Source organism: Stylophora pistillata, chromosome 13 (assembly GCF_964205215.1).
Source record: "Stylophora pistillata chromosome 13, jaStyPist1.2, whole genome shotgun sequence".
NCBI lineage: Eukaryota > Metazoa > Cnidaria > Anthozoa > Scleractinia > Pocilloporidae > Stylophora > Stylophora pistillata.
In genome coordinates, this window is record NC_142531.1 from 24,371,890 (window position 1) to 24,389,114 (window position 17,225).

The following is a 17,225-nucleotide window of genomic DNA, read 5'->3' on the forward strand; positions in this document are numbered from 1 at the left end:
ATCTTTCGTAAGAATTTGATGGCCTTTTATTATGATAAGTTTGATATGTAAATTTTTTCTAATTTTGAATTGCATCTTTTTTTAAGGATATATATTTTTTATTAATTTATAACTCAATTATTTCTCTAGCTATATATATGATGTAATAATAGGTGGCTTGATTTAAAGGAGTCTTGTACTCTGTTTTAAGCCTACCTCAGATTGAGCGATTGATTGATTTAATCAGCTTTGTGACTGTAAAATCTGAAATTTGATTAAATGAATAGCTCACTATGTTCAAAACTTAGAGAGAGATCAAAGCCACTACCTGTGTAAATATCCACGACAATCAAGTGATCAAGTGGTCCTCCCTGACCCCAAGGAGTCAAAAGCACAGGGTCACTATCCATCCCTGGGTGGGAGGAGAACTTAAACCTGAAATAACATTGACAGAGGGATATTTGTGTCTGCTTGGAATATTATATTTAGTGATTTTGAATCAAAAGGGGTAAGTTCATTTTAAGACTGTTGTGCATCTAAATGGGTGCTTACAAAAGGTGAAAGTATATTAGAGAAATTTCCACGAAACCGCCTTTATTTTAAATTTTCGCTAACGATCTCAGTCACTCCCACAACAAGTTTCTTTAATACGCCTTGCGTGCCTATCGTTCACTAGATGGACATTACAGTGGTGTTTACTTGATAGATTATTTTGATCAACATCACACTCACATTTGATGATAACAGTGAGCTTTGCAGACCCTGTAGCTGGTGACATTTAATAGACAGGTAAGCTATTACCGCCATTTATTGCTCATTATCCACTTTGAAAAGTAACTTCCGCCTCGATTGGTCACCTGCCAAGTGGTTCTAGATGTTCTTTAAGGGAGTAGAAGTTGTATTCCGACCCGATGTGTTTGGACGCTTCATGCGTAAATTCATGCGTAAACACAACTTTCACACTAAATTACCATATCGCATTTTTCCTGTCATGGGAGTCACGGTATCTTCTAACAGAGATAAGAAGGTTGTTGTGGGTAGAAAAACTGTCCCTGAGCCATCGTTTGCCAGTTTTTCTACAACTGGGACGCTGACTACGGAAACGGGAGAAGGTGAGCTTTGTAAGATCTAAAGAAGGGTGTTGAGGTCTTCGGGCTCATTTTATTCAGAATGTGTCTTTTTCAATGCGAATATTAATGCGTAATTGTGATTCACACCTGAAAGCAAAACTAGGAAGGGATGTGTTATCTTTTTGAAAAACCATCAAGAGTATGCTTCTGAATGCGTTGAATTTGGCAGAAATACGGTGAGACCTCCTGTAGCGTGGACTTACCTGAAGCAAAGTTTTATCGAATTATTTACTCGAGGATATTACAATTCGAAAATTTGTTTAGTGAGCATTTGATGAATATTTTCTCGAACTGTCAGTCGTGTCAAGCGTTAATTTAACAAAATTTAGGAGTAAATTCACCGTTGAAGGAAATAGATATGGAAACCGCATACTATTTGTGTGGCAAGTTGAACCTTTCTGATTAAACAAAGGGTATCAAATGTTGGTCGCTAGAGAGATTTCACGTAAAATAATCTGTCGAAAATATGTGTTATTATTCGTTGCTCCTCCTCGAAAATCAGATTTCATATTAAATTGTTTTTGCTGCAAGGGATTACATATGCATTGAGATAATTGAGATTTCCTTCTCTTTTTATTTATCTCAGCGTAATTTTCTACATGAAAGTGGCTGATATAACAACTCAATGACTGGTTTTTACTACTAGTAAACATAAGCATCTTAGCGGCAGCTGACTTCCGGAGAGGGAGGGCCTTAGTGAGGAACTTGAAGCAAGGGGTATTAGATTGGATTACTATAGCTCAGGAAAATTGAGTTTTAACCACAAACTTAGTGTATTTGTCTCTATTCTGCTCTGGTTTTGTTTCCTCTAGTCTGGTCATGCTAGAGGGCCCCCTATACTTGTTATGTGAAGCGTGATTGGGCAATTTTTTTTCTCATGAATCTTGATTGACTTTTTTTTTTTTAATTCATGAATTGTGATTGAAGATAATAAGATCTTTTGGTTTTCACATGAACAGATTTCCTATTTAAACGTGACCTGTGATTATGAGCTGAAGTAGACATAACTTGGCAACCATTTTGTTTTGCATGATGAATTTCCATCATTTTATGGTTTTGCAAATGTATGTATTGTTATTGAACAGCTGTGGTTAGGTTTCGACAGGAAATGGACTTGATATGGATGGATGAAAGTCATAAAACAGACCACTTAATGGATCTTAAAGAAATAAAATAATTTGTAAGACAGTATGTCATTTTTTGACGCGTAAGACTTGCCAAGACTAGAAAAAGTAAAAATATTAATTTAAAATGATTGTCTCGAATTTTGCATAAACATGAAGGAGTTCTGGATATTATTCGCAATGTTTGAAAAGGTCAAATATTTTTATGTGACATCAGTTTTGCAATGGGGTATAGGGGACCCTCATGCTAAGAATGATCTTAGCTCAGATTTCAGAATTACTCTCCTCATCAGAACACACCATTGTGCTCTCTATAGCATTATTTTAACTTGTTGCTACCTTTTTTTGATTCCTGTAGAGCTAATAAGAGTCAGTTACAAAATAGACTTATTTGTGTTTTTTTCAAAATCTATAGGAACATTTGCAGAAAGCTCCACCATGATTGAGGTTAATGTGGGCCAATATGATGACTGCCTGCAAGATGGAAGGTAATTGTTAGATTTTCCCTATTTTGGGGTTCCCTGTTCTATGTTGAAGCTAGTGTCATGAGACCTGTTTTCCATATTTGGTACTGTACACGAGGTTTTGATCCTAAATCAAAAACAGTCCTTACCGCCATCTTGATCTGGTTTACTGTGTTCCCGGCCTTGTATTCGGAATACACTACAATTTCTTTGTCGTTCATATAATTTGAACTGCGGTATTAGATATGTATGATGCACGATCCTCGCAGTAGATAGTGCTATTTATGCAATAGCGAAAATCAGACCTGAAAAAAAAAAAGTATATATTTATTCTATCTCATTTATCAGTTTCACGGGTTTATTACAAACCAACTTAACGGCCTGCTCCCAGTTGGCTTGTTAGCTCAATTGGTAGAGGGCAGCACTAGTATCGCAGAGGTCAGTGGTTCGAGTCCCGTACAGGCCTGATTTTTTTCAGGTCTGATTTTCGCTATTGCATAAATAGCGCTATCTACTGCGAGGATCATGCATCATACGTATCTAATACCGCAGTTCAAAATATATGAACTTCATATATTTATTCTATCTCATTTATCACTTTCACGGGTTTATTACGAACCAACTTAACGGCCTGCTCCCAGTTGGCTTGTTAGCTCAATTGGTAGAGCGCTGCACTAGTATCGCAGAGGTCAGTGGTTCGAGTCCCATACAGGCCTGATATTTTTTTTCAGGTCTGATTTTCGCTTTTGCATAAATAGCGCTATCTACTGCGAGGATCGTGCATCATACGTAATTTCTTTGTCGGGTATTTCATTTGTAATTGGCTATACATGCATACACTTAATTCTGATAATTGTAAAATAAGATACTTACAGTCATCGTATTTTTTGCCTTGTCTCCTTAAAATGCAGTATGAAAACAATTGACATTGGAGAAGGTAAAGCACTGCTGGTACGGGAGAAGGGGGAGTATTCTGCAGTTGGCCACAAGTGTACCCACTATGGTGCTCCATTATCAACTGGTCATCTCAGTAACGGACGAGTAAGGTGCCCTTGGCATGGAGCTTGCTTTAACATTAAGACTGGTGATATTGAAGACTTTCCTGGAATAGACAGTTTGCCCAAATTTGAGGTAAATGGTTTTTCTTGATAGATTTTCACAGAGCAACAAGGGTAAGTACTTTGAGGGAGTTGAAGAATGAGATAATCAGGGAAAGAAATATGAAAGATAGGATGAACTGTCAATACACATGTGGAAAATTTGAAAGGGGATACACTCTTGACGGAGGTTGTAAAAATGAAGGAACTAAAGAGCTAGTGTGTCTGGAAGCAATACGTGCAGACAGGTTGAGCTAGTGTGAGACCTCAGGGGGAAAAGTACTTCTAGATTGTATCTATAACATTCAAAAATATATAATTTCTCCATAACTGTTCATGGCAAATTGTTTAGTAGTTTGAGAAGTAATTTTTTTTTGTTTTTTTTGTTTTTATTTTCAGGTGGTCATTAAGAATGACAATGTTATTGTTAGGGCATATCCAGAGGTAAAGAAAATGCAAAATTATGCCTATCACAGATTCAATTTATGATTATGATTGCTTTGATTAGGGCTAATACAGATTTCCACGGTGGTGTCTAAGATTAAATGTAGGGTAGAAGGACAATATCTTGTAATGTAAACAGATTTCACTCAAAATGCATTTGAATTCAATGCATTTAAGCTACCCATAATCCCCTCACTGTGAGAATATTTAAGTGGTGATAACTTTATAAGCTTTATGTTAATCTTTCATGAGAAGGTTTGGTTTCATCTACCCCAATGCAGTACAAGACAAAAGTTAGACTCTTTAAATTTGCTCTCTTGGCATCTTTATTGATGGTAATGGTAATGATGACTTTATTTTAGGATTCTTCATCTGATAAAAGTGTTATTGTCAAAGTATATGCACATTTACTTTAAAATTTGTGTCAACTTCACTTTAGCAATTTACATCTCATAAAAGAGTAAAAAAGATGGTTAATGCAGACACGAGTCATGACAAAAGAGTCTTTGTCATCATTGGGGGAGGTGAGCTAGCTTGTTTGAAGTAAACAATCTGTTGAAATAAATGGTTTGTCATGTTCATGGGTTGTTAAAGGTTAAATTAAAGAAGCCGAGAAGGTATGTAACTACAGTTATCCTTGAGTAAATACCACACCTCTTCTCAAAGCTCCTGGTCACAATACAAGGAAAATGTGCCCAGCAGTTAACTGAGTAAGGATAGTTTATGGAGGGGGGCATTGGGGCCTCTGAGAAACCGCAAAACTGGAGAAAAAACCTCCAAAACTGAAAAACCGATGAAAAAAGGCAGCAAAACCGAAAACCACATGCAAACCTGACAAAAGCGCTACATTGTCACCTTTAAAGGGGTCAAAAAGAAAAAACCGTAAACCACATCAGAGTTTTCGTGAAAACCGAAAACTGAATCCAAAAATATGTAAAATCCACAAACCGCTCTGAACATCAAAACCAAAAAATTGAACCTTTTTGGCCCGAAAACCAAAAAACCGATCCAAAAGACAGTCAAAACCGCAAAACCGAAAATCCCAAAGCCCCCCTCTTTATGCTGTCAGATAATTATGGTGATTTATGTGGTACATAATGTCCCACATAAATCAGAGACTTAAATCAGAGACTTAATGTCCCACATAAATTAGAGACTTGTTGGAAAGCATCTTCTGATAGAAACTTGAACTTCCAAGTTGATAAGAAAGTGTTAAACAGTTATTAGCTGTAAATTATCTTATTAAGGGTGAGGAATAGGGTCCCTTGTATAGGAGCAGGAAGTTTCACATGGAAATTGAAATGAGTTTGGTTCTTTTACACCATGCAGGTGGGGCAGCTATGAAAGCTGCAGAGACATTGAGAGAAGAGGGATTCAGAGGTACTTAAAATAAGATACTTTATAATGCAAAAATATTGCAGGAGTTTTCTTTTGCAGATTGGAAATTTTTTATTTTTTTATGCAAGAGACAATTTTTACAGATCATAGTGACAGAAAGTTCTGCTGGGAATCAAGCAGGGATAAGTTTTATCAATTGCATATATTTGCATATATTTGATTAAGAATGGTTATAACAAATGGTGCTAACCTGTCAACTGAATAATATTTACTACAACCTGTTGCCAACTAAGAGTCTTACTTCAAACACATTAGTGTAAGCTTAATGGAGCTTCTGTTCCTCATAGGGCGTGTAATCATGGTCACAAAAGAGGCTCACTTGCCCTATGATAGACCAATTTTAAGTAAGGTCAGTGTTATGCCCACTCTGTTTGTTTTCCATAGGTCATCCTAATACCTGTTCAGTAATAATTTCCTAAGGGACTTAACTGATCATCTCAAACTTGTTACAGTTGAAGCTTATTCTCTGTAGAGTCTTAGTTAATTTGTAGAGGAATAGATGATAATTCAAAGGCTGATATGAATCCATACTCCCCTAATTGTCTAATAGAGTTGGATTCTGTCCCGGGAGGGGTACTCCCTTATAAGGGCTTAATGGGGACGTGCAGCCAGCCAGGGTATGTTTTTCGAGATTTTTGTCTTAAACAGGGTATTGAATTTATCATTTATTGTCTTAATCAGGGTATTGATTTATCAATTTTTTATTTAAACAGGATATCTTTTCTTGGAAGATAAACAGCAAAATTTTTACAAGCTCTAATTTTAATTAATATTGAATTCCATTGATTTTGGCATTGATACCAGGCACATTAAATGTCTTAAACAGGGTATCAAAAATCGGAATTCTGTCTGAAACAGGGTAGGAAAATAAGCGATATTTGTCTTAAACAGGGTCAGGGTATGAGGGGCTGTGCTGCACCTCCCCACCCAGGAATATATCGAGTACCCCCCGGGGATTCTGTTGCCTTCAGTTAAGTGTGAATTTGGAATCATGAAGTATGGCATCAAAAGATTCATTTTCATTGCAGTTCTCTTTGGATCTGTTGACCTCAGTTTATTTCAATCAAAGCTTCACTGGAAAGGCTTTTCATAATTTGTATATAACAGCTCTCCATTTGTCAAAGTTGTGTTTTGATTCCAAACAATCTTCCAATACTTTTGGAAATAAATCTGTTAGTTCTTTGGAACTGGCTTTGAATTGTATCAAGGTTAAGTTGTACCCATATCTCAAACAAAATGTTGAGCCAATTGGGGTAGCTTATGTTTTTTAACAATCACTTTTTTTTGTCTAGTAACTTCTTATCAACAGTTTTGTTGGTTATAACTAGTTTTTCTGTTTAATGTAAGTTTGTTGCCATAAATGAGCTTTTTTTTCATTTTAGAAATTGGCTGCCACAGCTGATTCTTTAAAACTACGTTCAATGGATTTTCTGAAGGATCATGATATTGAGCTCATGACAGAAACTGAGGTAAGTCAATATAGTCATGGAGCCTTTGGAAACTGTATTATCATTCAGATATATATTGCATTACTGTGTATAAGTTTGTGGAGAGAAAGAAATGATTTAGTTACTGCGCCATGAGGCAAAGTGTTATTTTTTTCTTCAAGTTTTTAATTGCAATGTTAATGATATAGCATTTGGTTATTTTCCTCATTCAGGCTACAGCACTGGACAATGACAAAAAGACTGTCACTTTAAGTAATAGCACAGTTCTAAACTATGATAATGTATTGATTGCTACAGGAGGAAAGTAAGTTAATTTTTGTTACAATTTATGATCAAATTGTCCTTTGCACCTATTCCTACCTGTATCTCCATGTATTTGTTGATGTGGGTTATTGTTTGCTATCTATCTGTTAGAATTCATTTGACCACATTCATTGTGTAAACATCCTTCCTTCAAGTGTTCATCTCCCTTTCCTTCGCAGAGGGAAACTTTTTTGGCTTTGCAGTTAATTGGTCATTTTTTAGATCAGTTTTGCGGTGTTTTTGGTTTTTTTTAAGTGGGTCTTTAGGTTTTTGTGTATGTATTAGTTTGCATTTTTCCTTTTTTTTGCCATTTGGTTTTCAGTTTTGGATGTGATATCCTGTTTCCTGACAATTTCAGACTTACAGGGTGGCTTTTTGATGAATTTTTGTGAATTTTCCCCATCCAAACTTCTGGAGAGGACTAGACCAGGATTTTTAGATGTAGTTTTCAGTTTTGAATAAAACTATACTGTGGGTTTTCAGTTTTGGATGAATTTTTTTGCGTTTCATGTGGACGCGAGTGTTCCCCTCATTTAATTATTCCTTTCTTCATTCCCTACATCCCTTGTACCCTTTATTTGACATCACCTTTCCTCTTCTTTTCAATAATTTCTCTCATTCCACCCATCTACACTTTGAATTCACTTTTTCATCCATCCCTGTCTCGTCCACCCTTCTATCCATTCTCCAATCATTTTATTTACTTCTTATTCTTTTACTCTTTCATCCATTTGTTCAACTGTCCACCTATTACACAATGGCTTTCATTGCTCAGTTCTGTTTTCGATGTAGTACAGTCAATTTGAATGCTAGAAGCTTATAGTTGATTAGAGTTACGTCTTCTACTTTAAACTGCATTTAGACCGAGAAGTTTAAGTATACCTGGAAATGATCTGGAGAATATCTTTCTATTGAGAAGTCCTGAAGATGCTAACCAGATTGGTGAGTACATTAAAGAGTAATTTGTAGTCGAGTGTCTAAAAAAATTCACCATGGTGTAAGTTTTGCAGAATGACAGTTAATGATTAGTTCAGAAAACTTGCACCACCGTCTCGACTCTAAAACCAATCTTACTTCATATTGCATCTCACATTTTGTTGCACATGACGACATTAACATGTCAGTGTTAACTTTGATTTTTCATTTTTCCTAGCCGTGGCGTTAATTAACTTTGGTGTTGTTAGCCATCGTAATCATCTTAACTTTAGGCAACGTCATTGTGGTAAGGTCATGGAAACCATGTGTGTTTGTATCTTATACAGCCTCCTTTGTTCCTGGAAAGAACGTGGTTATCATTGGAACTTCGTTTATTGGTAAATCATTGATGTTGTTATATCCCACTGGTCATTGACTCTTGGTATCAAATGCCAGACCTTTATTTCAGTTTGTTTTGCAATAGACCGTACTCTGTATCCGTTTCCGGCGTAATAGCCCATTTGAGATGGTGGGAGAACACGACAAAAGGCTTGCAAATCACGAGCCGGAGGCGAGTTTGGGTTGGGTGATGCAGCCTCACCCAAGCTTCCCTCGCTTTTGCCAAGGGAAGAATGTACCATGGATGTCAGTAGCTTGCTCATTCATCACGTGAATTCAATTTAGATCACCGGTAATTTTGGTTTACCATTTCAATTTAATCTGTAAGGTATGGAACTGGCGTCGAACTTTGCAGACAAAGCAGCGTCTGTGACATGTGTTGGTAGAAGCAGTATTCCTTTTGCCAACGTGCTAGGCGAGAAGATAGGCGCTATGCTGAAAAAGGTAATGGAAAGCTCTACTGACTCGTCCCCAGTCGTTTTTCTACTTTTCAACAACAACGAGGAAGTGGGAGGTGCGCGCGGGGGAAGTCGGTAGTGGTCCTAGTCCCTCGCAACCGTGCGGTCGAGTAGACGTGGACATGACAACTGGGAACGGTTCAGAGATATTATAAGGTGCCGTGCATGAACCCTAAAGTCTGATTAGGAACTGAAATCTTTGATTTACAGCTTAAATTTGAAAATAAAGTCAGTGAGTTTCCAGGAGTTTTACAGTGAGGGAAGCTGCGTAGCCTGAAGAAAAACTGTTTGTATGGAAAAAAGTTCAAAAGCCCAACGGCCTCTTGACCCAAACAGCCTGCAATCACCCTTCTTTCGTACTGTAAAGCTTGTTTAAACCGGTGCACTCTGAAACTTTGTTTCCTCTTCCTTCAGACTCACGAAAACAAAGGAGTAAAATTCATCACCGATGCTGCTGTCAGTAGTTTCAAAGGTGACAACGGAAAAGTGAGGATTTTTCTCTTTAAATAACAAAGTTAATTTTGTCATCCCGTAAAGGGATGGAGTTACGTCTTGGGAGTTCTAGGACATACAAAGTTGCCTTCTAACTCGCAAGCCCTTAAAAGTGACTAGCATCTAATTTCTCTTAACGATATCATCCCTAACTGAAACATTAAGGTGAGGCGAATAAAGGAAATGATCACCTACTAAAGAAGCTCTTGATTGTTAAACAAATACCAGAACTGTAGGAAATGTATAGAGAACAGTATGGAGAATATTTATACTGAACCGAAAAAAAGGTGTTTCACGCCAGAAAAGATTAACATGTATTATGAGTTCATAAAAACTTTTAAAATTATTGACGTTTTTGTGGATCTAAGCGCAAAACAACGTTACTTGCTTACGTTTTATTGTTGATATTGATCCGAAATTCATGTAGCAAAAGAAACTGCAATGCGTCAATCGATTACTCTACGAATTCTGTGCAACTTAAAAGTTCACCAATTGCTTTGTCAGTTTTTTTTTAGTTCGTCTGTAATACGAACTGTCTCTTGTATTACTTTCAGTTAACAGCTGTGTGTTTCAACAATGGAACAGAAGTTCCTGGTGATATCTGCATCCAGGGATTAGGTATGGTTCACTGACTTTCTTCACAATTTACGTTAGTGCCGGATGATGATTCACAAAGTAACCGGCTTTCGTTTTGATTCTCCTCTTTGCAAGCGTATATCTTGCTAACCTCTTGTGGGGTTTTATCTTAGTGCAAGGCAAAACTGAACGCTCTGAAAAGTAGTATCAGGAACCTCTTTGCAAGGCTATACAAGTACTTTCAAAATATTTACTCTAAGCTTGACCTAACCCAGTCGTGTTTGAAACAACTCAATCCAGGATAGAGCACCAGGGTACACCCAAGGAAAATTATAACATAACCACAGTAAAGCGCGCGCTCTGATTGGTCAATTTAGCGTTCCCCATTTGCCCATGGGTGTACGCTGCTAACGTGAGCAAATGCAAAGACTATTTTTCCGCGCGCGCTTGATTTTTCTGGTCACGTAAGATTTGTTAAATAAAAGGGAACTCTTTAGCTACAATGTATCAATGTTATGTTATAAAACAAATGGTAAACACCACAGCGTACACTATTGAGTTATGGATGCACTTGGGAGGTTTGCTAAGCACTCAAGAAGCTAGAGTCGCTCTCGGCTATCGCCTCGAGCGACTCTTACGCTTCTTTCGTGCTTAGCAACCTCCCGCGTGCATCCATAACTCAATAGTGTACGCTGTGGTGTTTACCATTTGTTAATTGTCTCCCACACAATTTGCTGGTACCCATTGAATTTAGTGTGTAGAGAGTCATTGTGAGGGGGGAAATATGATGCTCAAGAACAAAACAGACCGCTAGTTCTGGAGCCTACGCTAACCGCTATCCACTTTCTTTCCTAGGTGTATCACCATGCACTGAATTTTTGAAAAACAGTGGCGTGCCTCAGACCAGCCGCGGAGATGTAATTGTTGACAAGGTTAGAATAAGATCGTTTTGCCGCGGAAAGGCTTTTTATGATAAGCAGTTTGTAGAGTTAGCCTTAAGGGGCAAGGTTACTCTAATTCAGGCCATTTCAGCGCTGACCATCTTTTTTGTATGAACCAAATTTCGCAATTACTTCTCAAGCCAACGAAGATGACGAACGAAATTGGCAATGAATCGGAAAAAATACCTGGGATTGAAAATAAAAAAAAATTTAAAAAACTCGATAGCGCCCAATTTTGGACACTTTTATCCAATGTTAGACAGAAGTGTCCGATTTCAGACAGAAGTGTCCGATTTCAGACACAAGTGTCCGATTTCAGACACTGGTGACCCATTTGAGACACTAGTGTCCTCTTTTGGAGAAAACCTTACGGTTATGGACAGATAAGCATGCCCTACCTCTATTTTGCTAACCTATCGTTTCTTCCCATTGCAGTACATGAAGGCTTGTGAAGGGGTTTTTGCCGCTGGAGATATCGCTCACTTCCCTCTGAAGATGTTGGGCTGGGAAAAGGTTTCTATTGGTCACTGGCAGATCTCGCACAAGCATGGTATGTTTTTCTAGGTGATGTAGTTGAAATGGTCTGTTAAACATTTCGCTAGCGAATCCTGATCAAAATATAGTGAAGTCTTATCTTATTTTTGTTGTATTGAAGTGTTACTTTAAAAATCGAGAGTCGAGAGTGCCCGAAAAAAGTAGATCTGCACGAGTAAAGGAAGATCGAGAAGGGAAACCTGTCGCCTCTGCTCTAGGCTGGCTGTTCAGTGAAGTCCTGCAAATTAATGGCCGTGTTTAACCCGATGTGCTGTTTATATTGTAGGACTGACTGCTGCGCGTAATATGCTTGGACGAAACGAAGAGATCGACACAATACCATTCTTCTGGACTTCACAATATGGTAAAAGTATCAGATATTGTGGTAAGTGTCGCCAAGTATCTGAGTTCAGCTACTTTCTACCATCCCACCAGAAATGCAGAATCAGAATTGATTTCCTCCAAGTAAATCCTTGCAAGCATAGCCCCGAGTTGTTTTGGGCTCTCAGTCAGTAGTGGTCGGCTCTAAAAAGTCTTAGAAAACGCAAAGACATAGTTATCAAAGCGGCCGATAAGGGCGGCTCAGTCGTTGTTTGGCGCACCGACCTCTACCAAAAAGAAGCTTTGCGGCAACTTTCTGACACCTCTTTTTATCAAAAGATCGACAAAGACCTCACTGCCAGCAATCAAAACTCCGTCAAGAATACGATCAACCAACTCATAACTAAACAAGAATTGCCGGCCACAGCAAAGAATCTCATCATAACCACTCCTAGAACTTCTCGTATTTACTTTTTACCTAAAATTCACAAACCTAACAACCCGGGTCGGCCCATTGTCTCGGCTTGCAGTTGCCCTACCGAACTTATCTCCAGCTATCCAGACAAAATTATGGCTCCCATCGTCAAAACTTTACCATCATATATTAAAGACAGCCAACACGCTCTTCAAATTTTTCGAGACTTTAATTTCCTTGGCCAAAACAAACTTCTTTTCACCATGGACATTACGTCTCTTTACACTGTCATTCCTAATGGCGAAGGCCTTCTGGCCCTTAAACATTTTTTTGAATAACGTACTGTTAAGGAACCTAAATCTGAAACACTACTACGCTTAGCCGAACTAGTGCTCACACTCAATTGTTTTTCATTCGGAAACAACTTCTTCAAACAAACCAGTGGTGTAGCCATGGGCACCAAAATGGGACCTAGCTATGCGAATCTTTTTGTAGGTTTTGTCGAACATCAATTTTTCAGCCAATACAACGGGTCCAAACCTGAACTCTACGGTCGCTACATCGACGACTGTATCGGCGCTACCTCCTCTACCAGAGAGGAGCTCACTCAATTCATAACTGCAGTCAATTCTTTTCACCCGGCTCTGAAATATACTTGGGAAATTTCTGACAATTCTTTATCCTTTTTAGACGTCAAAGTTTCAATTGAAGGTAACGGTTTATGCACTAGTGTGTATTACAAACCTACAGACTCGCATAATTACTTGTTATATTCATCTTCTCATCCATCTCACGTTAAGAATTCCATTCCTTTTTCTCAGTTTCTAAGACTTCGTCGTTTATGTAGTAATGACTCTGATTTTCACCACAAATCAGAGTCAATGTGCCAGTTCTTCGATAAACGTGGTTACCCTGTTTCCGTCGTTCAAGCGGGTTACCACCGCGCTCAACTTATTGATCGACATTCAGCACTACAAACGTCGCATAAGGAAGATTCCGACCGCATTCCATTCACTCTCACGTTTCACCCTCACAACCACTCAGTTAAATCCATCATTCTTAAAAACTTCAAATTACTTCAAAACAATCCAGAGACAAGCACTATCTTTTCGCAGCCTCCGCTCATTTCATTCAAACGCGACAAAAACTTAGGCAATTTTTTGGTCAGAAGTTCTTTTCAGACTAATGAGCAACCAGGCACTTTTAAATGCGCTCGTGCACGATCCAAAACGTGTCCTTTCATTCACAACACTGATAAAATATCGGGACCTAAACGATCCATTAAGATCACCGATCACTTCACGTGCACCTCCACTAATGTAATCTATTGCATAACTTGCACTTATTGCAAAAAGATATACATCGGCGAAACAGGCAGAAGACTAGGTGACCGATTCCGAGAACACCTTCGAGACGTGGAAAGGAATGACAAGGACACTTCTAAACCAGTCGCTAGACATTTTAATTTACCTAATCATTCTAAGCAACATATGGCAATCTGCGGTCTTTCCTTGCACTTAGGTGGCACGGAAAGCCGTAAAAATCTTGAACAAAAGCTCATCTTTCAAACCGGCAGTCTCAATCCCACAGGGATCAATGAACGCTTTTCATTCCACTAATTTATTCATGTTTTTCTCGTTGCCATGCACCCACCAATAACGTAGCTCCATTTTCTGCCTTTAAAAGCACACACAACCCACAATTCCTCTATTCGCTCCGACGAAGGGCTAACGCTCGAAACGTCAGCTTTTGTAATCATTACGGTGGCCAATTTACCATTTCAACTTTGTTGATATATCCAAATTATCTCAGTCAGTAAACTTGTTAAAATCATCCTAATCGTACTTCTAGTATACGTCTTGACAAACTGTCACAACTGAAGCTTAAGAAAAAATCACCAGTTCTTCCAAGGACTGGTCATTATTTATCACGTGGTTGAGGAGGTTCAGAGGATTTTTTTTTAAAGTCAAGATAAACTTTACCTTATCCCCCTCTAGGCTCTGCAATGTTCTAATGATCCCCACACTGTTGGCGACGGCTGATCCCCACCCTGTTCCCTTTAAAAACCATGTGATCCTCTAACCCTCTCTCCTCCCCCCCCCCCCCCTCCAGGCGCTAGAGAGGGACTGGTCCCTAACTGTAAGGCGTGATGTGAAGCAAAATGAGAGGACGAAGGCGAGAGAAACAGAGTAATCTCACGAGCCAATCAAAGGTTGCCTGATGTTACCATCATTTTCAAACTCTAAATTATATGAGTTCTTTACTGTCAAATTTGTCCTTAGGTCACGCCCATTCATTTGATGACGTCGTTATTGACGGAAGCGTCGAAGAACAAAAATTTACAGCTTACTTTGCTAAGTGAGTTAAACAAATATAAACACCTAAACTAATTTTCTAAAAATCTTTAGGAAACATAATTACACTGTCAATCTGAAACTGCAGTTAACTGGTGAAAACTTTAAGTAAACTTCGTGACGTTTGCTAACGCGTGGGAAGACGTCATTTAAGGTTTTTTGGCCCGTAGTTTTTTGATTTTTTTTCTTTCAATCCTTGCTTTTTCACTAGTTATTTTCCTTTTCCCTTGTTCTTTCTTTTACTTCCAGAGGGAATAAAATCCTTGCTGTTGCGACCATGGGACCTGGGAATGCAGCAGCAAAGGCAGCGGACGAAATGTTTGAGGGGAAGATGCGTTCTGCATCAGACATAAGGTTGGTACACTTCATGCAAAACCGCTGAAGTTATTATGGTAATAGCCTGCTCAGATGTCGAGAAGCTCAGAGTATTGCTCATTTACACTCCTAAGTGGGGAGAAACACTGTGAGAGTAAAGTGTCCTGCCCGAGAATACAACAAAACGACTCGGCCAAAGCTTTAAGGCAACTTGCCGATTGTGGGTGTGCCTCGCTGCTCATTGCAATATCCGGTCTGAATCCGTAATGGTTATAGAGGAGTTTTAAAAGCGTCGGTTAAACGTCATCACAGAGAAAGGAAGAAAGATTGGTGGGGTTTGTTTTAGGTAACTTTTACCTTTATTGACCTGCGAAACTATACCCTTTGGCCACTAAAAAAGATGTAGTGTAGTAAAACAAGTGAAAAAGCAATATAATCATTCAAATTTTGATAGATGAAGCGGCTAAAAGGACCCTTACCAGGGGGTCACTCTGATCTCACAATTTGCACTTAGTGTCACTCCCCAAACAAGATTGGAGACTTGTATGGCAAATTGTTGGAGAAAATCATCAGAAAATACTGGGGAGTTAGGTTCAATGGACAAGTCGTCCCAAGTTGTCGAACTTGACTTTAATCGGCCAAGGGTCTCATTCCACCCTTCCCACCCCTCCCTCGTATCAAACCTAACTATTTCAGTTAAGTGTGCAAGATTTGTGCTCTTTTCCTCATAATAAACAATCGACTTTATACTTTCTTTAATTCAGGGCCGGTCTTTAGAACGAAAACGAAGACATCCGTACTATGACAGAGACAAAAGCTGAAGTTGGCTGGCAAATATCACGACGCTTTTCAAAATAAGAACTTTTAGATAAAATAGAAAAAGAAAGGCTCTCCTTTGAAATCATTTGTAAAATCGTGCATCCCACTATGTACGTACACTACCATGGACAGGTGATAGCTGTAAATGTATTTGTTATTTGAGTAAAAACTTATATACTGAACTATTTTCCCCCAAGATTCTCGATGTAGATACTTTCACAACTTTTTATTCCACTATATATGGCGGACAAGTTTAAAATAAAACATACTTGACGAAACGATATATAGTGAAGCACAAACTGAGTTTTTCTTTTGAACTATAAGGCGTAACATGCGCTAGGGGGGAATTATATCTAAGACTACCAAAATACTCTTTCGCAATATAAAGATAAAATTCTCATTTTACCTTGCTACCTAAATCGATACTTAGTTAAATAATGGCAAACTGCTACGTTGAAATTCGTTGTTCAAAAAAGAATAGAAAAGAAAAGAAAACAGAACTTCGCGAAGCTTTCTGTTTCATTCTGCTGGGTTTGCACATGTACTCTTCACATATGAGCTACCGCACTGAAAATCTTTTGGAATGCGCTTCTCTAGTCGTCGACACGTTACCATTTTGTCCTAGTCCCTCAAGGATGAGCGAGTTATCTGCAGTGTAGGCTGGGAATTTTTGCATGGATTTTGATTTGTGGCACTTTAAGTCGTGTGTTTCGTAAATGCATGTATGCTACGCTGCACGTATTTTCTTGTAGTCTTCACTGGTAATTCGTACCTCTGCATTATTTGTGAGTCAAAATCATGTCACTGTGGAATGGTTTCCCGTAGCTCCTTTCTCATAAAGTTAGACTGCGCATGTACTTATTTGACTGAACTCCGTGTGCTCTCTTCCCAGCCTGTAATCTTTGTTGTTCTTGTAGTTCAGAGCTTGTTTCAATCTTGCTTATCCTTGTCTTTGTCCTTCTCGCCATCTTTGTCGTGTCCTCTGTACCATCTCACTGCCTGCCTCAAAGACAGTAAAACAGGCAGACTGATGGGTAAAAACAGGGGAATGTAAATGGCGTACCTAAGGAACAAGTGAAACACAGACTAGTTTGTAATTTCAATTAAAAAAAAAAGCAGCTTCCCCCCCCCCCCACCCCATTTCTCCTAGTTATATCGCCCTACTCTAACGAAATCCCTCACCACAGACCTCAAACATATCTAACCTTTATATATCTAAATGTTAATACCAGAACTCTAAGGCCAACAAAGGTGCGGCACCGCGCCAGGAGGATCAATAAAGATTCGCGGTCCAAACCT

The 17,225-nt window shown here is 38.6% G+C and overlaps 2 protein-coding genes across 5 annotated transcripts in view; one reads left to right on the forward strand and one right to left on the reverse strand.

The window, feature by feature from the left end:
- Window positions 1-620: 620 nt before the first annotated feature.
- Window positions 621-16,209, forward strand: LOC111341038 (apoptosis-inducing factor 3). Of its 4 annotated transcripts, none has more exons than XM_088744102.1 (20): window positions 621-768; window positions 2,649-2,721; window positions 3,609-3,828; window positions 4,194-4,238; window positions 4,678-4,762; window positions 5,568-5,618; window positions 5,924-5,985; window positions 7,019-7,105; window positions 7,297-7,388; window positions 8,250-8,329; window positions 8,650-8,700; window positions 9,030-9,145; window positions 9,574-9,645; window positions 10,206-10,269; window positions 11,083-11,159; window positions 11,604-11,718; window positions 11,989-12,087; window positions 14,721-14,796; window positions 15,042-15,146; window positions 15,872-16,209. In XM_088744102.1, the coding sequence occupies exons 2-20, from the start codon at window positions 2,672-2,674 to the stop codon at window positions 15,882-15,884; spliced, it is 1,560 nt and encodes a 519-aa protein (XP_088600228.1). In that variant the 5' UTR covers window positions 621-768; window positions 2,649-2,671; the 3' UTR covers window positions 15,885-16,209. The 4 variants fall into 4 exon arrangements, with proteins under 4 accessions (XP_088600228.1, XP_088600226.1, XP_088600227.1 ...); XM_088744100.1 differs by lacking the exon at window positions 621-768 and adding an exon at window positions 821-1,091; XM_088744103.1 differs by lacking the exon at window positions 621-768 and adding an exon at window positions 1,709-1,826.
- LOC111341039 (GPI-anchor transamidase component PIGS) overlaps window positions 16,138-17,225 on the reverse strand; it is a 9,597-nt gene continuing 8,509 nt past the window's right edge. Inside the window, exon 17 of the mRNA XM_022947983.2 lies at window positions 16,138-16,989. Coding sequence (XP_022803718.1) covers window positions 16,857-16,989 — 133 coding nt within the window. The 3' untranslated portion in view covers window positions 16,138-16,856. The remainder of the gene's footprint in view (window positions 16,990-17,225) is intronic.

Coding starts and splice junctions, on each gene's coding strand:
- LOC111341038 (XM_088744100.1), top strand. CDS start 854: ATGTTCTTTAAGGGAGTAGAAGTTGTATTCCGACCCGATGTGTTTGGA. Junction 4,763..5,567: donor CTTTGTCATCATTGGGGGAG/GTGAGCTAGCTT, acceptor TACACCATGCAG/GTGGGGCAGCTATGAAAGCT. Junction 9,646..10,205: donor TCAAAGGTGACAACGGAAAA/GTGAGGATTTTT, acceptor TATTACTTTCAG/TTAACAGCTGTGTGTTTCAA.